Source organism: Hemiscyllium ocellatum, chromosome 26 (genome assembly GCF_020745735.1).
Source record: "Hemiscyllium ocellatum isolate sHemOce1 chromosome 26, sHemOce1.pat.X.cur, whole genome shotgun sequence".
NCBI classification, from domain to species: domain Eukaryota; kingdom Metazoa; phylum Chordata; class Chondrichthyes; order Orectolobiformes; family Hemiscylliidae; genus Hemiscyllium; species Hemiscyllium ocellatum.
The window spans coordinates 11,648,113-11,674,688 of NC_083426.1; the positions used below are offsets into that span (position 1 = coordinate 11,648,113).

Here is a 26,576-nt window from a genome sequence, read left to right on the forward strand (position 1 = left end):
GGCCCTTCAGCCCAAAGTCCACACTGACCTGCCGAAGCGCAACCCACCCAGATCCATTCCCCTACATTTACCCCTTTGCCTAACACTACGGGCAATTTAGCATGGCCAATTCATCTAACCCGCATATCTTTGGACTGTGGGAGGAAACCGGAGCACCCAGAGGAGACCCACGCAGACACGGGGAGAATGTGCAAACTCTACACAGTCAGTCGCCTGAGGTGGGAATTGAACCCGGGTCTATGGCGCTGTTTTCTTTAAGATATTTGTCCACTTTCTTGAGCTGCTTTAAAGATTCTTTTCTGTCTAATTGGCTCATCCCTGTAATGAGCCCTTCGCAGGACATCATCCACAGAGGAACAGTACAATAAATGTATAGGCCATGGTTAAAATCACTAGAAAGGATACTAACTGTCCCAATTTCAACAAACATTAACAGAAAGGAAATAATGTTGGTGAGATGGTGGCCATAAAGATTGGGAGCTGGAGAGAATAGCAGAGTTCAGTAGATAACACGATAAAAGACAATATTGTAGAGACTGGACCATGTACAATTGAAGAGATGGGGACTTTTATCCCTTTGTTATTTTACTGGATGTGGGTGTTGCTGGCAAGGCCAACATTTGTTACCCATCCATAATTGCTATCGATCTGAGTGGCTTGTGGGGACATTTTAGAGGGCAGTTAAAAGTCCATCACTTTGTTGTGGGTCTGGAGTCACGTGTAGGCCAGGTAAGCAAAGTAGGTTTCCTTCCCTTTAGAGCATTTATGGAATTTATTTTTAAAACAACAATTAATGGAGCCATCACGGTCACCATTACTGACATCAACTCTATATTCCAGATTTAATAAAATAAATTTAAATGCCACCAGCTACAATGTTGAGTTTTGAACCCACATCTCCAGAGATGGAGGCTCTAGATGAATAATCCAGTGACATTATCACTTCACCACTATCTTTCCACTTAGCCCTTCAAGTCTGTTACATCACTCCTAGCCAATCTACAAACTAACACCATAAACCTGTATTTGGCCATATTATGTAATATTGGAAGTTAATACAGAACATTATATAAGAAGGGAGATTGGCTGGGCAGAAGATTCTGTTCAAATGTGCCACGTTTGGGAAGGGAGACTACACAGAAAATGTACAAAGTTCACAATTAAACTTCAAAGGAAGTAAAGAAGCAGGCAGATATGGAATTGAGATAAACAGAAGTTAGTGCTTTTGAAGTAAATCTAGGAGTTATTAAACTTTGGAAATAAAGGCACACAGCAGACAAGTTTAAGAACGAAGAAGAAAGCTACAAGGATATGTGGAAAGTCTAGGTAATAGGGATTATAGTTAGTTTTTCAAAGGAAGTGTAATGAATTCTCTAGAGCCATGAAATTCAAAAGAATCCCAGTTACCTTTCAGGAAGGAAAGATAGCCCTCTGACTGCTCTGTGGCTTTTTTTACTGGGTTGCACTGGTCAAATATGTATATATAGTGATTCAAGATAGCATGGAAGTAAGCAAACAGATCACTTTTACACCCAGTAACAACCTTCGTATGTGGTTTCAAGCATTGATGGGAGTTCTGTAAAACAAAACAAGTAAAGGAAGTGTTTAATTCCAATTTTTAAACAAGGCATCCTCCAAATCCCAATGTATATTTTATAGTAAACATAAACAAAGTCCAGTTAAACAAATCTATATTGGGCACTTTCCAAAGAATGATAACTGAATTGATCATTTGGTATAATTCCAGCACTTCAAGCTGCTCAATTATTTCAGCTTTTGTGCAACTCTCGCATTCACTGACAGAAACTATAGGGAAAACTAGGATGCCAAACGATAGATTAACCTCTCACCTCTAACTTCCAAATTCTCTCTCCATCAGTTCCTAAAGTCTATTTGTTCTGTGATTCATTGAGAGCAAAGCTGATCTTTGTTCTAACTCCATTTGGCCCATGCCTGGTCAATAAACATCTATCAATTACAGGCTTAAAATGTACTAATTTATTAACAATCTTTGTGCACAGAGGCATTTCCTAATTTTGCTCTTTAAAGAAGTGGGTCTAATTTTTAAACTTTATCCCTTAGTTCTGCAACTGGTACTTTGGTTCTGACATCATCTCAGACTAATGCCAGTATTGCACCAAAAGTTTTAAAGTTATAAGTATAGTTAACATTGTGATAATGATTTGCTTATCTTGTTTAATGATGCTGACTGAGGGATAAATATTGGCAGGACAGTAGGGATAATTCCTCTGTGTTTCTCTGAAGTAGTGCCACAGCATCTGGTACATTCACTCAGGGTCTCAGTTTAAAGCCTCACTTGAAGCACCTCTGATAGTCTCATGCTCTCTTAGTATTTATGTGCTCAAGCCTTAGGGTGGGTCCTAAACCAAAGGACCATTCTGTTCAGGGGCAAGAATTTGATTGACTGAGCTATAGCTAATATTCTAGCTTCGTTCCCTTATCTGTTTCTCAAAACAGAGATCAAATTGCTCTTTAACCTTCAAGACTGTGGGAAATAGAAATGCAGTTGATGTAATCTCTCCTCATAATTTAACTTCAGATAGCCAAGTTGCAAACACGGTAAACCTACATTACACTCCCTTCGAGGTCAATATATCCTTCCTAAAGAGCAGATTCCAGACGCGTATGCAGCAACTCAGATATCTAACCAAATATCTTTGTGTTATAGTAGTATTTTATCTTGTAGATTGTTGTACATTAGAGGTATCTTCCTCTGTGAGTCTTTACTCCTGACTTCGATTTCTCAGTATATCAAAATCTTTACTTGACCAGTTCTGCAGTATGAACATTTTTGATCAGTCAAGCCCTTTACCTTACTGATCATTGACATGTCTTACATTACATTTATCAATATATGTAAGCTGTAAGTTTCACTTTGCTATTTTACTTAATGTAACAAAGCAATAACAAAGTATAATCATGGATAACAATTAAAACAGTCCCAGAAACAACAAAGGAATAACCTAGATGTCAGCAGTTCACTAACAATTCATTAAAATGTAAATGAAGACTGGTTTCTTTCAGTGACAATATTTTGAGATACAGTATCTGCTGAAATTTGAATTCAATGAAACTTGAATAAAAGCAAGTCTCCTGAAACCATGTAACTTACCATCATCACTTACTATAAAATCTCATTAATGTCCTTTAGGGAGGAAAATGCAGCAATGCAATTGATACTTAACTGCCCCACAGGCAAATGAGGATGGAAAACAAGTACTGGCCTCGCCAGATATGCTCATGTCCCATGAAGTTTCAAAAAGAAGAGATATCATTTTCTATAGTTAGGTGGGTACGGGGCCTTTATATCAAAACACAACAATCTTAAACTGGGCTCAAATTCATGAATCAAATTGGAGAACACATTTTCACAAAAGGAACAAGTGGAAACTCTCTTCCCTATAGCTCTAAGGCTAATTGTAATGTTCAAAATAGAGACGGTTAGATCTTTGTTTAGTGACTGTATCGATGGATATGAAGAAAAGGCAGCAAATGCTTTCAGGATTGGATTGTCTGTGAACCAGAATCAGTAACAGAAAAGGTTCAAATCCTAAAATCACCAGAAATGTCACTGATGACTGTGAAGTGAGCATGATGCGGGAGGTGGGGGGAGTGGGGGTGGGGGGGGATGTTGGTGAAGGTGGGTAGGAGACAGGGGACTGGAGAGTGCTTATTTCTGACTAAAAGAAATTAACTATGTCAAAGATATGTATCTCGTCCATTTATAAAAAAACACAGCACTGGTTGAAATAACATTGTCAAGAGGACGGACTGATTTTGCTTTCACAGTTCCTCCCTGGCAGACCCTTTTTCAGTCTTTATCTCCTCTGCTCAGGAAACCACGCTGGCTGGGTGAGAGTGATGATTTTCGGTTAGAATAACAAGAGGTCTTGCTCACAACAGGGAGTACAAGATGTGTCAGGTTTCCAATTCCTCTGACACGCACAGAGCAGCAAATAGTTTCAGAATTCATGCGGAAACTGCCTTGGAATAGAAGTGGAGCAAATACAGATGGGAAGGTGATGCAAGGCAGCATTCCACCTGTACTTTTAACCATTGACTAGTTGCTACATTACTCGGAGTCTGAGCTGCATAACAATCAGAAAATGGCTTCTACCTTCCCTCCTTGAGCACCTTCAGGTACTGAGTTGGATTGTTGGGTGCGTGCCAGGCCAGGGATTGCTGGGGTCTTCTAAGAGGGAAGCAACTACTGATTATTACTCTAATAATCCAGAGACCAGTAGAATGTTTTGGGAATCTGGGTTTGAATCGCACCACAGCAGATGGTGGTATTTCAGTTCAATAAAAAACCTGGAATTCAAGATGCCCACAAGATGACTGCTGTAACAACCCAGTCTGGTTCACTTCCCTTTAGGGAAGGAAACTGCTGTCCTTACCAGACCTGGCCTACATTTGACTCCAGGCCCACACAGCAATGTGATTGATCCCTAACTGCTCTCTGAAGTGGCCAAGAACAGTACTCCATTTAATCCCAGGACAGCTAAGGATAAGCAGTAAATACTGGTCCAGTCAGTGAGGCCCATATTCCAGGAGTGAATGATTAAAACAAAAGTTAAAATCAAAATTAATCAAATTAAAGGGACTCTGAAGATTTGAAATGGATATGAGTAGGAAAGAAAATTCAGAGATAAGACTGGCTATCCGGTTTGGAGCAAATTTGGGTACTGAATCAATCGGCCAACTGCCTGGGATTCATGACCTCTAATCATGGCAGCCAAATAAAGATTTCTACTCATTTTGACCCTGTGTTAAGATTATGACTCTGTGACCTTCATCACCAAGAGTGTCTACTCCCAGTTATGTAACATCAATTGTCTCCACCCCTACCTTTCAGTTCATATGCTCAATTTTGATATGCAATCATCCAGGTTGGCTCTGCACTTACTGTGTTGTATCCTCTCATGCTGTTCTGCAAATTTCAGCTCATCCAGACCTCTGCTGCTTGTATCCTAACTCACACGAAGTGCTGGTTCACCAGTTTGCACCAGGATGGCAATTTCTCTGTTCCAAAATTCTCCCCCTTGTTTTCAAATCCTTCCCTCATGATAAACTTCCCTCAAGGCCTCAATCTGAATGCCTGGAGATCTTGTATTTTTCTCCTATTCTGACCTCTTTCATGTCCTTGATTTTCATCACTTTATCATCAGCTGCTTAGGTCTTCAGCTGTGAAATTCCTCTCTCCCATAATCTCGTTTCTCCTTTAAAGTACTCCTGCAAACTCCAGGCTCTGTCATGTTTGTCCAAATACAGTCCCATCAATCAACCTTGTATTAGTTTTTACATGAAAAGGTCAAGGCAGCATATTCTACCAGAATATCAAGCTGCTCCCTCATTAGAGAGAGAGAACTGGGTCACTGCACCTCAGGTGGGGGGAGAGATTGAAGGGGTGGTGAGTCCTTCACAGTAACTCAGACAGTACAGGAGTTGAACCCATGCTATCAGCATAACTCTGTATTGCAAATTTGCTGTCCAGCTAACTGACCTCCTACACTGTGCTTGTTTATATACACTGCAGCAATAACTATGTGTATCTGGTAGATACTGACCCGAGCTTGTAAGCTGTATCCCTGTATGGGTGTTCAGGTAACGAGAATGCTGAATCCATGAAATGTGGACAACATGTATACTGTCACTGTAGCACAATAGTCTCTGTAAGTAGTGGTGACAGATTTCCTTCCAGATAGAACTGTGGCCTCTCTGCAAATAGCAGTCCTGCTGCTGCATAATTTAGGGGCTCCCCTCTCTTACAGCATTGCTGTTAATGCAACTCCCTCTTCATATACAAACAACGCAATCATGATTGTGCCTCCCACAGGAACTCTCAGGTATTGAGAAGGGCTTGTGGTACTCACTGGATTTGGCCAGTTCACTTGAATGCTGAGGTACATTCCCTACGCAAAAGACAACTGGGAATTCTGGGAGAAAGTATCACATGATTTGGCATGAATGCCACAGTTGAGTCAGAAGGGTCACACAGAGGGATGGGGGCCTGTCAACACAGCTATTCCTCTCACTGACTGGGCACTTAAATCTCGAGACTCAGTGGTAAAAGATTAGAGTAACGCTGGAAAAGCACAGCAGGTCAAGTAACATCCGAGGAGCAGGAAAATCGATGTTTTGGGCACACACACACACACACGCGCACGCGCACACACAACAGGCAAACAAATGAAACATCGTAGTCAGGCACACAGTAAGGAAATAAATTCTTTCTCTGGAATGCTTTGTATATATTGACTGTCAGAAGCAGGACTTAAATGGTATGACAGAAAAAAAAAGGCAGGGTCTGAAGCAAATGCAATAGTGATTGAGAGTAGTTTAGTGCAGTAACGGCCACAGATCCAGCAAGACTCCAAATATAGTTGAAGTTCTCTCAAAATAAAGATTGATGCATTATCCTTCCTGACTGCTCTCCATGAAGCCTTAGTTATTTTATCTTCCTCTTTCTCCTTCTCTTCTGCAATTGACCAGACCAACATCCTTGATTCACCAACCCAATAGGACTCCCCTCCCCTACTTTTTCAGAAACATTTTACAATTCAAAAATGATTTTTGGATCATTTCTCAGGTCTGTGCAACACGATCCCATCTATCCCCACAACTTCAATAGATGTGTGTGTGTGTGTCTGTGTGTGTGTGTGATGGTGCTGGAAAAGCACAACAGGTCAGGCAGCATTCGAGGAACAGAAGAATCAATGTTTCGGGCAAAAGTTCGGAATTCCTGATGAAGAGTTTTTGCCTGAAATGTTGATTCTCCTACTCCTCGGATGCTGCCTGACATGCTGTGCTTTTCCAGGACCACACTCTCGGCTCTGATCTCCAGCATCTGCAGTCCTCACTTTCTCCTAGTTGATGCTAGTAGAAGGTCTATGGAAGTAGCTGTGCGCCTGATTAACCATCTAATAACAACAACCGTACTTTGGAGGAAGGGAAAGCAACATCAAAAATCGGATAATGGTACCTACCATGAGACACTAAGGAAGAAATAGCTACAGGGGAAGCTCGATTATCCAAATGAGATGGGCGGGCACTATTTCGTTCGGATAATCGATTACTCGGTTAATCGATTAAATGCCTTTCCTCTGGGGGTCGGAGTTTTTAAAGTCTGTCCCCCATTCAGGAGATTGCAGCTGCACACAGCATGTGAGCTCCTGCCTCCAACACCACGCCCCACACACCTCCAGAACCCCGTCCAACTCCGCCCCCCCCAACCACGTTCAACATCATCCCCTGCCCCTGCCCCTGCCCCCAACCGCGTCCAATATCAGTGACCGCACCTCCGTCCACCCCCGCTCCCTCTCCAGGGCTGCCCTGTACAGGACAATGTTGGAGAGATTATCTGGGGAAGTGGGGGTTTAGGGTACACCCCTCTGTAGAACTCCAGGGAAAGTGGGAGAGAGAGAGGGCGGGAGGTCAGTCATTTGGAGATGGTGCCTGTTTAATCACTGTAAACAAAAGATGCGAAACATGTCTTTGATGTAATGCTTCTAGCAGGACCTTGAGATCTCCTTCTGATATTCCGATTTTTGGATAATTGGTATTCAGATAATCGAGGTTCCCCTGTACATGGTGCATTTTCAAAGCATTCTCAGCGCCAGCGTTAAAAATGAGAATTCTGGAGAGAACAGCATGGAAGCAGCCAAGTGCCCATTTCACATGGGTGAGTGTCACTCAGAGAGTTGTCTCTCAAGAATGGAGGGAATTCTTGAAGGAGACTTGGTAGCATCTAACTGCCCACCGGACACTTACATGGCTGTCTGACTCAACAATACCTATGCACCACCTACAAGGGCCGGCTTCCCAAGAGCTACTGAAGAATGTAAGAAATAGGAGCAGGAGTAGACCAGAAGGTCTCTCATGTCTGCTCTGCCATTCAATACAATCACAGTTTGTAAATGCCCTCAACTCCATCTTCTCCCTCTATCCTCCTTGTGCTCAATTCCCCTGGAATTTTTTTAAAAACTACCAATCTCCATTTTTAATATATTCATCATGGAACATCCACAGTCCTCGGAGGTAGAGATTTCCAAAAAGTCACTAGCTTCTGAGTGAAGCAATTTTCCTCCATTCAGTCACTGGCTCTGGGGTAATCCTGTTTTAATATTGCTTAATATTACAACAGCAAGAAAGATAAACACATACTTCATCAGAACAATCTGTGTGAAGTTTATTCAGGAATTTCACCACTTGTTGAGTCAGATTGTAATTGCTTGAGCTCGTCTTAAAGTGGCTCATCAGGAGCTGAAGAGAATCGTTGAGTTGCTCAGCAGTGACAATGATAAAACAGCGATCAGTCTGGAAGGAAGAAAATAATAAAATAATTTAAAAATTGATAGTAGTGAGAAACGAGCTCTCATTATGACCATAAAATCAGGGTGAAGTGCGCCAGCGATCCTGAGCCAGGCCCTTACACTTGGATTGGGGTCTTGCAGATTCAAAATGCACTAAGTTGGGTTCACAAGTTCACAAGATCAAAACATATAAAGTAGGAGCAGAGTAAGTCATTCGGTCCTTCAATATGATCATGTCTGATCATCCAACTCTGTACCTTGTTCCCTCTTTCTCTACATACCGTTTGATCTATTTAGCCCAAAGAACTATATCTAACTATAATCCATTCAATGTTTAGCCCTCAACTGCTTTTTGCTAAGGCATAGAATTTCACAGGTAAAGAAATTTATCCTTGTGTAGTAAATTAGCAGATAACAGAACAATGTAATTGACATCTCTGCCTCTGAGATAGAGAGGGGAAAGTAGGCAAATTTCCACATTTGATCACCATCTTGTGAGCCAACTGCCTACCTTGATTGCAAGTATGAACACCAGAACAGTAGGGCAAACTATAATGTCCTACTATCAAATAACCTTCTGACTATAACTAAGGTTACACCTCGAATGGATAATCACAAATTTTTTTTTTTAAGATTACTTACAGTGTGGAAACAGGCCATTTGGCCCAACAAGTCCACACCGACCCGCCGAAGCGTAACCTACCCATACCCCTACAGTTACCCCTTCACCTAACACTACGGGCAATTTAGCATGGCCAATTCACCTGACCTGCACATCTTTGGACTGTGGGAGGAAACCGGAGCACCCGGAGGAAACCCATGCAGACACGGGGAGAATGTGCAAACGCCACACAGTCAGTCGCCTGAGGCTGGAATTGAACCCGGGTCTCTGGTGCTGTGAGGTAGCAGTGCTAACCACTGTGCCACCCACAAACAAGTTTGCATTGGCCGGGAATGACGGTCACAGAAAGCTGTTTGGAACCACAGACCAGCAGGAGTCATCTCAGGACAAATCAAAAGGCAGGAATTGGATGCTGTGAGTTTAGGAATGTATTAACAGGATGTTAAGAGACATTAACATGTGTGTCACCTTGGCTCTGTGGTAGCACTCTCAATTCTAAGACAAAAGTTTAAAAGTTCAAATGCCACTCCAGAAAACACAGCATATTATCTCAGCTGACACTCCAGTGCAACACTGAGGGTCTGTTGCATTGTTGAATATGCAATCTTTCTTTTAATGAGGATTTTCTGTGCATAAACTAATTGTCATACATGCATGCAGAGTAAGAGCAGATATATTCATGAAATAATTCATTTAAGCACTTTGGGATAAAAATGGAAGGAAAATGTTCTAATCGTTTTGTATGAGCCATTGTAATTGTAAATAAAATTATTTGTATCAATCTCACTAGAAACAATCAGAAATTTTGGCACCAACTTTGATTTTTGGCAAGAGGATAGAATTTTGGAACAGATTAATACTTGAACAGTTCACTACTTTCTCAAGTGCTTTTTGGGTGAAGAGGCTTATTTCCAATTCCCTATTGGATTTCTTGAGAAGTGTCTAATGTTAATTGAAGCAACATTTTGACAACTTCTACCATTTAGAAGGATAAGGGAGGTAGATACATCAGAACACCACCATCATTAAGTTCTCTTCCAAGTCACACACCGATTTTGACTTGGAATTATATTGCTATTACTTCATGACTGTTGGGTGAAAATTGCTTCCTAATAGTGTTGAAAATGTGTTGATGGAAAAGCACAGCAGGTCAGGCAGCATCCAAGGAACAGGAGAATCGACGTTTCGGGCATAAGCCCTTCTTCAGGAATGAGGCAGTAGGCCTCATTCCTGAAGAAGGACTTATGCCCGAAACGTCGATTCTCCTGTTCCTTAGATGCTGCCTGACCTGCTGCACTTTTCCAGCAACACATTTTCAGCTCTGATCTCCAGCACCTGCAGTCCTCACTTTCTCCTCCTAACAGCGTTGTGTGTATACCTGCACCACGACTACTGAAAAGAGGTGCCTCATCAACATCTTTGCAAAGGTTATTCAAGATGGGAATGAAATGTTAGTTCTGCCAGTGATGCCCACATTCCATGCAAGAATGCATTTTTTTAAAAAAAAACAATCTGTAGGGTTTTAAATACTGCTATTTTGAAGTTCTAGAAATATTAGCATGATGCTAATGAAAGATATTATTTTAGTCTTGCACAAGCTAATGGCCATTCAAGGCAGTAGGCCTCACTTATACTGTAGATTAGTTTAAATTCGCTGAGGAGAGGCAAGATCAGAGTTATCATATACCTTTAGTACAGGAATGACCTGGTGCAGACGCAGTTGGCCTGAAGTCATATTTGTTGAGGATCAAATTTCCTTTGATGGCAAGACCTATTTGTAACATTTGGCAGGAGCTACCTGGGAACCTGAAAGTTCTCCTCCAAGCCATTCACCATCCTGATTTGGAAATAGCTCACCATCTCTCAGTGGTTAGCACGGCTGCCTCACAGCGACAGGGACCTAGGTTCAATTCTACCCTCAGGCGACTGCCTGTGTGGAGTTTGCGCAATCTCCCCGTGTCTACGTGGGTTTCCTTTGCATGTTCCAGTTTCCAGTCCAAAGATGTGCAGGTTACGTGAATTGGCCAAGCTAAATTGCCCATAGTGTTCAGGGATGTGTAGGGTAGGTGTATTAGTCAGGAGTAAATGTAGAGTAATGGGGAATGGGTCTGGGTGGGTTACTCTTTGGAGGGTCAGTGTGGACTGGTTGGGCCAAACGGGATTCTATTCCTTCAGTGCTACTGGGCCAAAATCCTGGAATTCCCTCAGGAATCCCTTCAGCAGCATTATGGACTGCAGCAGTTCAGGAAGACAGCTCACCACCATCTTCTTGACCGGCCAGTGATCCCACCATCCCAACCAAAACAAAAGGATCAGTATTGTAACAGCCGTCATATTAAAAACAGGGAATAGTCAAACACACTGGCAAGCTGATATTTCTTGCCTCCAAATTTACATTTGTTATGTGAAATTGTATTTAGATCTTATTGCAGTGGCTTTTGTACTGCACGTTATATAGTAACATTATTCAAACTGTGAAATAGAATAATGTAAAAATAGACTGAATTTAAATGACACCTAACCCATGCTCACTCCCCCAAGTTTAAAAGCTGAGGGAAGTCCACCTGAAGGACCAACAGTTGGCCCACACCCATTTACCATTGGCGGCTTTTCCATTCATTGATTCCAGGAAGTACTGCTCTCCTCAGCATTAGGAAATTCTGCCTCAGACAGCCGTTGACCAATCAGAGGCTGGAAGTTCTCCTGTACTGCCAGTGATATTACACGGGGCAGGGGAGGCCTTTGGTGACTGTGGGCAGTTTGCAGTGACAAGGCAAGGGAGTGGGATGGGAGAGCAGAACGCAATCCCCAAGACTGAAGTCATGGCTGTGGCCTGAGGAAGCCCTATGAAAAACAGGTTTGAAAAGGAGGGAACTCTCCCACTCCCCCTTCCACCTGAATCTGAGGAGGGTATCCTGTCGATTGGTCACTTGGCATGTAACACTTACAAAATCTCAACATAGTGTCATAGAGATGTACAGCACAGAAACATTGGTCCAACTGATTATTAACTGTCCATGCTGACCAGATTTCCTAAGTCAATCTAGTTCCATTTGTCAGCACTTGGTCTAGATCCCTTTAGACCCTTCCTAAGTGGCCTTTAAGTGGAAATTAATTGCCTACTGAAGGGCATTAATTAGACTACTGGTGGATCGCAGTCCAAGGTCTCCTACTAGAAGAAAAAAAAAGGCAATCTCATGGAGACCTGTACAACTTTAACAGAACTAGACAGGGTAAATGCACGAAGGATGTCCCCAGTGACCAGGGAGAACCAGGGCTCATTGTCTAAAGATACATGGCAGGTTATTTAGGACGGAGATGAGGAGAAATTTCTTCCCTCAGAGAGTGATGAGTTTGTGCAATTCCCTGCCTCAGGTGTATAATTGTTAAATTGTTCTGTTTCAACATGAAATCAAAGCAAGGGTCACTTACCAATACAGCAGTTTTCACATTTGTAAAGGTGTTGTACTTTATCATACTCGGGATCAGATTATCATTCTGGGAAAGAAAGATCCAGTTAGGCCCTTAGAAACTATTACAACTGAGGCAACTGATGCTGATTGAAACTGAAGTATATTGAGGAATGTAAGACAGTCAGGAAGTATTATATTAAGCACTATAAGCTGCATCAAAGTCAGTAGCACTACTGTGAGGGATTAAAAGCATACAGTGTAAATCATCACATATACTTGTGTAAAAATTAAGATTTTGAGACCAAATTTTTCATAAAACGTAGTGGGCTGACTACTGCTCAAGTAGTAGGTATGTTAAAATAAGAGTTACAGGATTTATAAGAATGTGGATGACAGGAAGTATGTCTGGCTGAAGTTACAGTGAAAATTGTGTGTTGCGTTGCTTTGTTTCTCTAACCAGATTGTTGATCTTAATCTGAAGCTGTTTCGTTAGCCATTTGAAGTTATCGGGGCTGTTGCACCATCTTTCTGTTGCAATAACAGGCAGAAATACCAGAAGACTCAAGCAGCAGAGTGCCTATAATAAAACACAGAAATGATCATTACTAGCCGTGCCTAACAACCAGTTGGATACATTAGCATGCACATATATACCATGGGAACAGGCCATTCAGTCCAACTAGTATCTACTGCTGTTCCCATGTCACACCTTCAATTCAATCAATATATCGCTCTAGTACTTTCACTTTCATCTGGATGACAGTTAGCTCAGTTGGTTTGCAACACAAAGTAATGCCATAACTTGGGTTCAATTCCTGCATTGGCTGAGGTTACCATGAAAGATGTGCCTCTCAATCTCTCTCTCCTCACCTGAGGCATGGTGACCCATAGGTTAAACCACCACCAGTCAAGTCTCCCTGAGGAGAAAGCCACCCTATGGTCCAGTAAGATTGTGGTTATTTTACCTTTATTTCTAGCTAGATTCCTCTTAGTATGTCGACAATAATTATGTGTGTCTTTTTCCTTTCTTTAAACCTTTATTGTGAACATAATGTCCATTAAAGTTAGTGCTAATGCTAGTCAGTGGTGATATCAAGCAATCTTGGGGCTAAAGAGATCAAATGATATGAGGGAGAAGCAGAAATAGGCTGTTTGATTTTATTAGATTCCCTACAGTTTGGAAACAGGTCCTTCAGCCCAACAAGTCCACAGCGACCCTCCAAAGAGAAACCCACTCAGACCCATTCCCCTACATTCATCCCTCACTAATGCACCTAACACTACGGGCAATTTAGCATGGCCAATGCACATCTTTGGACTGTGGGAGGAAACCAGAGCACCAGGAGGAAACCCACGCAGACATGGGGAGAATGTGCAAACTCCACACAGACAGTCACCCGAGGCTGGAATCGAACCTGGGTCCCTGGCGCTGTGAGGCAGCAGAGCTAACCACTGAGCCACCGCGCCACCCCATTGAGTTGGACCATCATGAATGGTAGAGCAGGATCAAAGGGCCAAATGGTCTACACCTGCTCCTATTTTCCACGTTTCAATGCTTCATTCATGGTTCAGAAACAGCAAGTCAGATGCAAAGCAACGCCTCCTCCATAAGACGTTACTGACATTGGAAGGTTTGCGTCACAAGGAGAGGCTGGATAGACTGGGAGTTTTTTCCCTGGAGTGTAGGAGGCTGAGGGGTGACCTTATAGAGGCTTGTAAAATCATGAGGGACATGGATAGGGTGAATAAACAAGGTATTTTACCTGGGTGGGTGAGTTCAAAACTACAGGGCATAGGTTGAAGGTGAAGGGGGCAAGTTATAAAAGGAACCTGAGGGATAACCTTTTCCACATAGAGGGTGGTGCCTGTATAAACCAAGCTGTCAGAGGAAGGGGTAGAAGTGGGTATGATGACAACGTTTAAGATGTTTGAATAAGTATATGGATAGGAAAGGTCTGTTAGGATATGGTCCAAATGCAGTCAAGTGGGACTAGTTCAGTTTAGGAAACATAGTTGGCACAGGTGAGATGGGCCGAAAGGTCTGTTTCCACGATGTATAACTCTATGATACTATGCTTCAACAATTCCCCTCAGCATAGGCCAGGCAAGCAATCCTGGCTTTGTTTGTACGTGCCTGGGGCTGACCGTGATTGCTCACGGTTTTAGATCCATCCACTTTTAACCCGGCAAACCTGTTGCACTGCAGCGACCACCTGATTTTGGCTGACCAAGAGGCACTCCCACTCTTACAGAAGGATTTACAGATTGACCATCATGTGTTTCGGCTGTGTTACGGCACACCTTCTGTACTAACCACATAGTGGTAAGAACATTACCCTCTCCTCCACAAGACCTCAGGGTAATCCTGTCATATCTCTGTGTGACCCTGTGGCAACAATTATTGTCAAATTCTAGGCCCATGATTTTTGGAGATCCAACATTCAAATATATTTCACGTATCCATCCATAAGATATACAGAGCTTCTGTCTCATCTCTCTAAACTGGATTTGAACTCAGTTTGTACAAGTGAAAAGCCAACATCAGAATCCTTAAGTTAACAGCCTTTGTGTCTTGAGTAAATCTTTTGTTGTGACCGCAGGAAATTTATTTTTGACACTGGAACAGAAAAGACTTTGCTGTGTTTTGAAACTGCAACTGGATGATGTCGTCATTTGGAACCATGCACACCGAAGCTAAATACTTCTCTCTGACAATCAATAGCTTTATCATGAAACAAACAAGAGAATGCTGGAGACCAGTCAGTCTATCGTCTGTGGTGGGAAATTGTTGAAGCTTTTGTCTTACATTGGAAATGATCTGGGCAAAGAGGAATGGAATAAGCCAGCACAGAGGTGCACCTTTGTAATTGAGCCCAACAAGCCATCAACTGCAAACTCCAGTCTGTCAGCTGTGCAGATTGAGAGGAGCTTGTGTGGGATGCCAAGGTAGAGATCCTGAGGCCCAGGTTCAAGTCCCACCTGCTCCAGAGATGTGGAAAAACATTTCTGACCAGGTGGCTGAGAAAATATCTTCACAGATTGACTGTAAACCAATTATTCTAAATTCAAAAAAAATTCTAAAATGTAAAGATTTGCAGCTCGGGTGCTGGTTTATTGTAGTTGTGGGTATGTTCACTGAGCTGAAATGTTACCTCGGCAGAAGTGGGAACTGCAGATGCTGGAGGTTAGAGTCAAGATTAGAGTGGTGTGCTAGAAAAGGACAGCAGATCAGGCAGCATCCGAGGAGCAGGAAAATCGACGTTTCGGGCAAAAGCCCTTCGTCAGGAACCCTTCATTCCTGATGAAAGGCTCTTGTCCGAAACGTCGATTTTCTTGCTCCTCGGATGCTGCCTGACCTGCTGGGCTTTTCCAGCAACACTCTAATCTTGACTGGGATGTCACCTAGACAGGGGATGGAAAATCTGCAAATAACATTTGCAGCTAGCTAACATTCCCACAACTATGACGCGTTATAAATCTTTAGGAAACTCAGTATAAACAATTGTTAATTCAGAAGTTCCTAATATGCTTGACATTTACAGTGAGATAACTGGGATTTTGGAGCTGCCTGACTCTCTCAGATGGTTCCAATTAATAGACACTGCAGAGAATTTGAAAAAATTGCCAGAGAAATCAAAAAGGAATTTGGGGGATTTTCTTTTGTTCAGAGCAGCAAGGAAAGTACAGGCCAAAAGAAAGTTGTTTTCTAGATTTCTATATAGCAGGATTAAGACTTTCACTATATTCTGTGACCAAACACATCATTTTACAAAAATCAAAACAACTGCGGATGCTGTAAGTCAGACACAAGAACAGAGATTGCTGGAAAAGCTCAGCAGGTCTGGCAGCATTTGTGGAGAGAAATTAGAGTTAACGTTTTGGGTGGAGTGACCCTTTCTCTGAGTTCTGAGGAAGGGTTACTCAACCTGAAACGTTAACTCTCATTTCTCTCTACAGATGCTGCCAGCATCGCTGAGCTTTTCCAGCAATCTTTATACTTTTATGCCATTTTATAATTCTCCTTTGATTTTCATTTGATGTGCATTCACTGCCACAGTCTATCCCAAATAATTACTTACCGAGTGATAGTTGAATATTGCCTGTTCTTGCTCCTAACCTGAAGTTGTCAGTTAAAGTCCCACTTCACAAACTTGAGCAGATAATTAAGGATGACAATTCACTGTAGTTCTAAGGGAGTGCTGCACTGTCAGAAATGCTATGTTTGGGGTGAAATGTTTAACTGATGTAAAATTTTCTAGCAAGAAGTTCTTCCCAGCAAGCAATCTGAAATTTATACCTCACCAAAAACCGAAAATGACAACCTGGCTATTCGTTAGACTTGGGGTTTATGGGTGTTTGCTGCAGCAAAAATAATTGCCGCAATTTCCGTGCCTACACTTCATTGACTGGAAAATGTTTCAGAAAAACCTAAAGTGAAGAAAAGTACTATATAAATTCAATTTCTTCCTTTTACGTAGTCATGACTGAAAGCTGGGTCAGTTCCAAAGTCTCAATGGGAGATTGCTTTGCATAGCGATTGGCATATTGGCTTTTGCACACTTCGTGTGGACGCGCTGGTTACAAAAGCCCAACAATGTCTCTTCTTCCTCAGGCAGCTGAGGAAATTTGGCAAGATGGCGAATACCTTTGCCAACTTCTATAGGTACGCCAATGAGAGCATTGTGTCTGGATGTATCACTACCTGGTATGGCAACTGTACCATTTAAGATCGGAGACGGTTACAGAGAGTGGTGAACTCGGCCCGGACAATCACAAAGGCCAACCTCCCACCTATAGAATCCATCTACCAGGCTCAATGTCAAGGAAAGGCCACCAGCATTCACAAAGATCCATCCCACCCTGGCAATGTTTTTCTACAACCTCTACCCTCGGGGAGAAGGGACAGAAGCCTGAACACACGCACCAACCGGTTTCGAAACAGTTTCAACCCTACTGTTCTCAGAATACTGAATGGACTCTCAAACTCTTAACATTCGCCTGTACCTGTGTTTTTGTTTTTGTCGTGTTTACCTATTATTTACTATCTATGCTACTTAACTCTGTGATCTTCCTGTGTTGCTCACAAGACAACGCTTTTCACTGTGCTTCAGTACACGTGACAATAAATTCAATTCAATTCACTTCAAACTGACCTCAGCTCTGCACAATGGAAAATATTTTCCACGCAACACAAGTCACTTCTACACTGACTTCTTCAGCTCTGCTGTGAAAACTGAACATTTAAGAACTTAAATATGCCATTCAATTCCCCCGTTCCTCCCACATTCAGATACAACTTCATTTATCTGCACCTCAACTCCATCCCCACCTTCATCTCCCTATCACATTCTCAGCTACCTTCTCCTCAGCCCCATCCCCTCCCATTTATCTCCCTTGAGACACCCCCCAATATTCCTGATGAAGAGCTTATGCTTGAAACATCGACTCTCCTGCTCCTCGGAAGCTGCCTGACCTGCTGCGCTTTTCCAGCGCCACACCTTTTGACTCAGATCTCCAGATTTGGCAGTTCTCACTTTGTTCTCAATGCCCCACCCCTTAAAAAAGCTATTGTCTCAGTCTTGAAATTTTCAATCAATTTAACAGCATTCAGGTGTGGGAGGGATGCATGAAAAATCCCAGATTTCTGCTTCCCATCACCTTACACTTGTGTAAGTGTTCCCTTACAGAACCCATGAACGCTGAAAATGTGTTTCTGGAAAAGCGCAGCAGGTCAGGCAGCATCCAAGGAACAGGAGAATCGACGTTTTGGGCATGAGCCCTTCTTCCTTAAAAAAATAACGTAGTTCGGAGTCCGTGCGGGGTCAGTCGGTTCCGTAGGCAGGTGCTGCGGAAGGAGATGTGGCTGTGGTAGCGAGTCTGTTTGAGAATGTGGCTGAAGAGCTTCTGGGCAGAGGAGATGACCTGGGGTGTGCAGTGAGAGAGGGACTCACTTAACTCCTTGTAGAGGGAGGAAGAACCCATGAACGGTCTATTTCCAATGTTAAAGCCATGAATCTGTGAACCCTTTGCTTTCCTCTTCTCCATCAGAGGAATACATTGCTCTCTATCCACTCAACTAGCTTCTTTAATCACCTTACAATTAGATCATCCTTCAATCTTCTATACTCAGAGTCTTGTCAATACAACCATCCTCGCAATTTAATCCTTCCAGTCCAAATATTGTTCAACTAAGTCTGTACTCTTCCTCACCTCATCATTAAAGAAACATGGTGCTCAGAACTGAATGCAGCATTTTAAATGGGTCTGCATTTAAGAGTTTACCCAGATTTTAATACTCTTTCAGAAAAATTTTAAATCTCATGTTTCCATGTGATAAGCAATGAGCATTTACTGTTTGTCAGCAAAAGTGATCAATTTATTAAGAGTAGTTGACATGGGCTTTGACTGTGATCAAAAAGCTTATGATTTGACCTTTCTGAAACTGTAAAGGGAGTGCAGATATTTGGAATCCACCTGCACTGCACTTTTCAACTCATATCACATGAGTAACACCTGCCATTACAATGTGGTGAAAATCACTGCACAATATATATGCAACATTCACACCCTTCTAAGAAATAACTGTGTGCCATTTCAAAGGAGGAATTAACCTTGGAAACAACCGTGTTGACACTTTAATTGAGCTGGGGAACAGTCGAAACTCATGTGTTAACCCACTTGCATGCCAAGTCTCCATTCTGCGACAAACGACAGTGTCACACAGCAAATGTTTTCAACATTATCATCTACTAAGTCAATTACATCTTGCCATAAGTCTTCAACTTACATCATTCAGTAGGTTGCAAGCTAGTAGTGAGGGAGAGAGAACCAGGATTCTTGCAAATGCTCATATACTTGCACAGTGATAAACACATGAATGAACAAAGGGAATTAAGGAAAGGATGTGCAGAGGGATGGATGGTCTTTACCAAACTATGCAGTGGGCAGGGTTAATTAAAGTTTAAGTTTCATTTTCATACAAAATTATCCAGTTTGATGAGTGATAGTTAAAGTCTGATGTCTCTAATGATGGTTTTCAGCAAAATACAGTGAGAATTCAAGGATCTAGGTTTCTGAATTGCATAACCACATTGGAACCATGACAAAGACCAATGAGAATTTTACATCATCCATTACCAACACCAGTCAAAAGAACTGTTCATGATCCTCAATCTCTTGGATCAGTTAAATGCAGGCAGACCCTCAATCTTAATGCTGTTGGAGAAAATCATCCACTTATTTCCAAACACATGACATGCAACCTCACAGCCACCAACTTAATTAACTAGCAGCAAAAGAAAAGGAGATTTCAAAAACGCCCACAGTTCCAAGTCCAGAATTCAGACACAGCACAGTCTCACTGTGGTAAATACCAGCCGAAAACAAATCAATGGTTAACTATTGGTATTCCAGATTGGTTCATTCTATAAAAATAGAACAATCCAATACAAATCTACAGGACACAAAGTTCTTTCAGATGATATCAGATCTGGCCCATAGTATCATCTGGCCAAAACTGTCCCAGACTGAATAATGACAAATGGGAAGACATGAAATATGGTAATTGCTACTTTGATCAGATGATGCAATAAATTAGCTTAGCTTTTCCAAAATCTATTTATTGACTCAACAAGTCCCAAGGGCATCCAGAAAATGAACAGACCATTTGGTCTGAACAAATTAATTCCCTTTCTAGACTTCCTATGAGACTACCAAGCAGATGTAAAAACTTAAAGATGGTAATGCTCCAGGAAATTTCTAGAAATTCTAACTGATTCATGAAAACTTCAGGATATGATTTCTGATTCATGTTGTTCACCTCCTACGAATTGCATTCTGTGTTCATGCTGTCACCAGCACTGGAAAAATATCAAATCCACATGGTATTTCTTTGTGCAGTAAGACTGTGGATGATGCCAAGTGAAGGCATTCAGTGCTTAGTCTCATCCTAGCTTTGATTTGGAGGAGCTGGTGGACAAAATTAAAAATCACACAACACCAGCTTATAGTCCAACAGGTTTACTTTGAGGCACTAGCTTTCAGAGCACTGTTTCTTTATCAGGTGGTTGTGAAGCAAGACCATAAGACATAGAATTTATAGCAAAAGATTAGTGTCATGCAGCTGAAATGATATATAACACAAACCGAGATTGAGTCTTTCATCTTTTCGAATGGGTTTGCCAGTTTTGGTTTAATATGTAAATCCCAGAACTTCTTTTAAGTCATATTCTCAAGATAGTTTAATGTTTTATAAAAAAAGTGCCATCTCAGCTCAGACAATCCATTAAAGGTGTGAGGTTAGATTCTGCCTGTATCCCAATCTTGAGTCAGGCTGGATCTATTTCCAAAGTGGAATTTACAAAATATTACATGGAGGTAGGTTATGCATTTTTTGAGCAAAGTAGAATGTATCTGCAAATATAATTTTGCGAAATAGAATTACAGTGAAAACTAATGTTGCCATACACAGCACTATCTTAGTTACAAAAGTAATTAGTAAAAGATACACTTAAAGGTTAAGCATTATGCTTACAAAATAAGTAGAAAAATAAATAAATAATAGTTAACAATAATGTAATTCTTAATATGAACCGGAAAAATTAAGCAATTAAGTTAAAAGTTCCATAAGCTTTGATGAATCTCCACTCTCTGGGAAACCTCAGCGGCCTGTTTTCAATGCTGCTAACACTGCAGATACTCAATGCTCCCACATCGGCCCACAATGCCATTGCTGCTGCCTCCCCATCTCCTCCTGCTGCCACTGGATCATTCATTCACTCCGAAAGGCCCCATGACCTAAATTTGTTTTAAAAAAAAGGTGCCAACCATCCAATAAAAGGCAAATCCAAAGGCAATCATCAGAGAAGGAGCATCCGCAAAAGAGTGAACTATTCTGAGTGTCTCTGGCATACCCAGGTGCCCCGGGAGGGGAAACTGACAAACAGCAACGGCAGAGAGAGCATCTGACCCACTGGTGAACAGCAAATACTATCGGTGGCAGGGTGTGTGGGTCCATTATTGGGTTATGAATGAAGCATTACTGCGGGCTTCTAGATTTCACTCAAGCAGCGTGACCACTACATCACCATCTCTCCTGTGCCTCCACATTCAAGTCAAGCACAACAGCCTCTCAGTGTCAAGCCTCTTCAAAATCCTGCAATTTTTTTAGTGAGATCATCTCTCATTCTTCTAAACTGTGGAGAACAACAACTCAATTTCCTGAGCTTTTTTTTCATAGGACAACCCTCTGAGCAGGGGGACCAATCCAATCCAATGCAAGCCTCTCTGTATATACTTTCTTAGGCTTTATTACGTTGCTACATTACAAACACCTTGGAGAAACTTCAGCAAGTGCAGGTTAGTGTTAACTGCCTATAATTGCTGAGAATTCTTTACAAAAGGATAGTTACTCACAGATAAAACCAATAACCAATTGTGGGCGGCACGGTGGCACAGTGGTTAGCACTGCTGCCTCACAGCGCCTGAGACCCGGGTTCAATTCCTGACTCAGGCGACTGACTGTGTGGAGTCTGCACGTTCTCCCCATGTCTGCGTGGGTTTCCTCTGGGTGCTCCGGTTTCCTCCCACAGTCACAAAGATGTGCGGTTCAAGTGAACTGGCCATGTTAAATTGCCCGTAGTGTTAGGTAAGGGGTAAATGTATGGGTGGGTTGCGCTTCGGCGGGTCGGTGTGGACTTGTTGGGCCGAAGGGCCTGTTTCCACATTGTAAATCTAATCTAATCTAAAACCCACCTGACTGGCCTGAAGGACAACGGCCATCAGTAAGGAGGTCACAACAAAGCACTGAGGCTAACCAGTTAGTTTGCTGAAGTTACTAAAAGTGTACAAACAATGCCGGAAGAAACATCAAAGAAGCGCTTCACAGGAGGCTCCAGAGCACTGATGATGTCTCCTAGCCAGGGGACGAAACGTTTGCAACAAAAACTTCCAGCTCGGCGAACAGAACCACTACAGTGTACAAACAGCGCACTGACAGCTGTGTTTTATCAGAGCCCACTTTTTTTTTTGCTGTGCCACGCTATTGGACAGATATTGCTGAGGTAATATTGGAATGAATAAAGCAGTGTATTACTAATCCACCAGGAAGTGAAAATTCCTGATAGCCACAACCCACAAAAAACTCAGCAATGACATCCAGGCTCTATCTGAATGAACAATAAACACCTGCACATTAACATAACAGACAGAATCCCTACAAGTGTGGGAGCAGGCCTTTCAGCCCAACCAGTCCAAGCCAACCCTCCAAACAGCATCCCAACCACCCCCATCCCCCACCTTACCGCTGCATTCCCATGGGCAATCCATCTAACCTGTACATCTTTGGATGTGGCAGAAAATCTGAGCATATGCAGGAAACCCACACAGACACGGGGAGAATGGGCAAACTCCACACAGTCAGTCAGTCACCCAAGGGTGGAATTGAACACAGGTCCCTGGTGCTGTGAGGTAGCAGTGCTAACCACTGAGCCACCATGCCGAGGAAAATTTCACATAAATAAAATGAATGGGCAGATAGGTACAAGGATGCTACTCTGCCCTTCATGCCCATGACATCATTCAATTATCATGGTTGACCTGAATTGCAAGTCCTCCTTACCTACTTTGGCTCTGCTATACTGGCTGCTATTGTTAAAAAGAAATTTATCAAATTCAGAAGTAAACTAATCTCAGATTTTTTTTTGTGGAGAAGAGAGATTCAGATTGCCACCATGCTTCGTGTGAAGAAATGTTTCTTGATATTACCACTGCATAGCCTAGCTCTAAATGGAAGCTTTCCATTCTTACTCTGGTCTCCTATACACAAGAAAATAATTCTATCTGAACTACCCACTCCTTTCATCATATGGCATTACAATGGTCAAAGTTCAAGGCAAATGAATCCTTCCTCAGATACAATAGGAATGAAGGAACAAGAGTAGTCCATTCAGCCCCTTGAACCTATCCCATCATTCACCAAGATTGTGGTTGATGCGTGGCTTAACTCCAATTACTTGCCTTTGATACCTTTGTTTAACAAAAATACCCTCTCTATCAATGCCTGCAATTGAACTTGGGTGCAAAGACAGGTTGGCATAACTTAACATTATCTCTACCCTTTTGGATAGTCCAAAGAGATAAAGGCTAACATTCCACTATCTCATTCATCATCTTGTGTCCAATAGATAATGACTAAGATGAGAGGGGTATAATGTATTTCCCTTTAACCCCACTACTCCACTGACCATAACATAAAATGTAAACATTTTACCCAGATACCAATAGGGTGGCATGGTGGCTCAGTGCACTGCTGCCTCACAGCACCAGGGTCTCAGGTTCAATTCCAACTGTGGGTGACTGTCTGTGTGGAGTCTGCACGTTCTCCCCGTGTCTGCGTGGGTTTCCTCCGGGTGTTCCGGTTTCCTCCCACAGTCACAAAGATGTTCAGTTCAGGTGAATTGGCCATGCTACATTGCCCCATAGTGTTAGGTGCATTAGTCAGAGAGAAATGGGTCTGGGGGGGTTACTCTTCAGAGCGTCAGTATGGACTGGTTGGGCTGAAGGGCCTGTTTCCACACTGTAAGGAATCTATTATCAATTAGATACCTTATATTCAGTTTAAAATAAACAGATCCATCAACCAGCTTCCTATAAGAATTCAAAGAATGTCTCAAATTTTGACACATAATCATCTGATGAAAATCCCTGAGAAATGATCCTAAGGGATATTTCAATGTACAATTCCTAGGACAATGATATTCTTCTCTTCGTTTCTCTTGCGAAAGCTCAAAAGAACCCAAGTTCAGGAGTCCAACCCTTAAGTAATCCCGAATTAACTGTATGAAAGATGGGGATTATCAAATGGTATATGGCCCACACTTTAATTCTCACTATTTATTAGTAGAGTTGTGCTTACTGAGTGCATGAACATTTGTCTAGATATGTGTTAGCTAGGTAAATTTGAAATGTTACTCTTACTGGTGTTCTTGACATCATGGCATCCCGCTCTTGTCTACATCAGACACTGAGCAAATTCCGGGATCATTTCTGGGTTCTGCATTGAATAAAACAAGGATGTCACTTCAATCCCCCACCCAGATTCAATCAGTCCAGTTGTCTCGGAGGCAGAAGCAATTTGCCTTGTAAGAAACTTGACTTTGAAACTGAAATTTCCTCCCACATCCTCCACATCAATGAAGTCCTGCACAGAAATAATGAAAATATTTCTGTCATATCGACTGCGATGTACCCCAGCTTAAACTGGCCACGGGTTATTAGGACCCGGCCTTTGACAAGTATAAGTGTATAACTAGCACATGCAATTTGCAAAGAGATTAGGAGTCATGCAGGATTTGACTTATTCCTGGAGCTTCCATCACACAACATCCCCATCCAGCCAAGCAGCCATTCTGCCCTCAGCTCCAATTGATTTTTAGCAAATAACGCACTCAAAGAAAATGAAATGAAAACATTTGTTTCCGGTGCCTCTATGATATTTCCTGAAGGGCAACTTTCTGCAGTGTCGAAGAGATTAATCTGTAGTTCTCAGAAATGCCAATCCTGGAGACCTGGCCAGGAAGTTGCTCACTGCCTAAACATAACAAAGCAATAAGAGCACAGCCATCTCTAGTTGATACATCTCACACACAACTTGCATCACCAGCACTGCGGTTTATTTGGGATTTCAAACCCAGTTTCCTAATGAAATGTCTCCTGTTCAAAGAATCTGATTTCATATTTACAGGTCTTCTCTCAGGTTTATCTTGAAATAAATAGACAATGCCTTGAATCACCACTGTTGTTCCAACATCCTCAAGGATGTTCTTCTGTGTACCTATTGGATTGTGGGCAGTAATGGACCATATTGCCCATCTTGGCAACATACATTCATAGAGTCATAGAAATTTACAGCGTAAACAGACCCTTCGGTCCAACCCGTCCATGCCGACCAGATATCCCAACCTAATCTAGTCCAATTTGCCAGCATCTGGTCCATATCCCTCTAAAACCTTTCCTATTCATATAACCATCCAGATGCCTTTTAAATGCTGTAATTGTACTGGCCTCCACCACTTTCTCTGGCAGCTCATTCCATATGCACATGGAAAAAGTTGCCTCCTAGGTTCCTTTTAAATCTTTCCACGCTCACCCTAAGCCTATGTAATGTTGTTCTGGACTCCCCCACCCCTGGGAAAAGACCTTGTCTATTTATTCTATCCATGCCCTTTATGATTTTATAAACCTCTATAAAGGTCACCCCTCAGCGTCTGATGCTCCAGGGAAAACTGCCCCAGCCTATTCAGCCTCTCTCTTCAGCTGAAATCCTCAAATACTGATAAATCTTTTTTGAATTTGTTCAGGCTTCATAACATCTTCCAATGGGATGGAGACCAGAATTACATGCCATATTCCAAAAGTGGCCTAACCAATGCTCTGTACAGCTGCAACATGACCTCCCAACTCCTATACTAAAATCTCTGACCAATAAAGGAAAGCATACCAAATCCCTTCTTCACTATCCTATCAATATGTTTCAGTACACACACTGTTCCACTGGGGTCACTGGTTAGTGACCAGGCCTAGGATACATTAGAGTTAGCTCACCAACCCTCCAGATTACTCATCAATCTGACTGAGGCTGAGGGTCCTCCTCCTCTTCCTCCCAACTGCACCTCTCTGGCCAAGATAAACTCACTCGGTAACAGAACCAGGGAATTCCTGAGCTGAGGGTCTCAGTTAAACACAACATTGAAGCAAGGGTTCGTAAAAGTTTTGTCTCTGGATTTCCATGAACATGTGCAATATTAAGAGACTGACCAGTTCTCATTCCCTTTCCCTTTCTAGTTAACACAACCACAGGTTCAATGATTACTGCAAATTTATGTGGATGCTGGAGGTAAGGAATTAAAAACAGGAAGTGCTGAAGAAATTCTGCAGGTCTGGCAAAGCCTGTGGAGAGAGAAAACAGAGTTGCTGTTTTCAGATCAACATGACTTTTCTTTGTAGCCCCAGAGTTTGATACAAGAATGATATTGGACTTGAAATGTTGGCTCTGTTTCTCTCTCCATTGTGTTTCTCCCTCTGAAGGACTTGCTTTTCCCCCATGGAGAATGTCTTCCCCTTTGGGTTAATCCCATAAATTTTAAAGTTTGACTCTATTCTGATCACATTGCTTGAGCCAAATTCAGGGGCTGGCCTCTGCACGACTTC

General features: G+C 42.2%; 1 protein-coding gene across 1 annotated transcript in view; it reads right to left on the bottom strand.

Moving 5' to 3' along the window:
• The window catches only part of LOC132828334 (uncharacterized), a 66,086-nt gene that overhangs the window by 16,726 nt on the left and 22,784 nt on the right, over positions 1 to 26,576 (bottom strand). Inside the window, exons 2-5 of the mRNA XM_060845354.1 lie at positions 12,826 to 12,945; positions 12,388 to 12,453; positions 8,185 to 8,337; positions 1,408 to 1,576 (exon numbers count right to left, since the gene is read on the bottom strand). Coding sequence (XP_060701337.1) covers positions 1,408 to 1,576; positions 8,185 to 8,337; positions 12,388 to 12,453; positions 12,826 to 12,945 — 508 coding nt within the window. The remainder of the gene's footprint in view (positions 1 to 1,407; positions 1,577 to 8,184; positions 8,338 to 12,387; positions 12,454 to 12,825; positions 12,946 to 26,576) is intronic.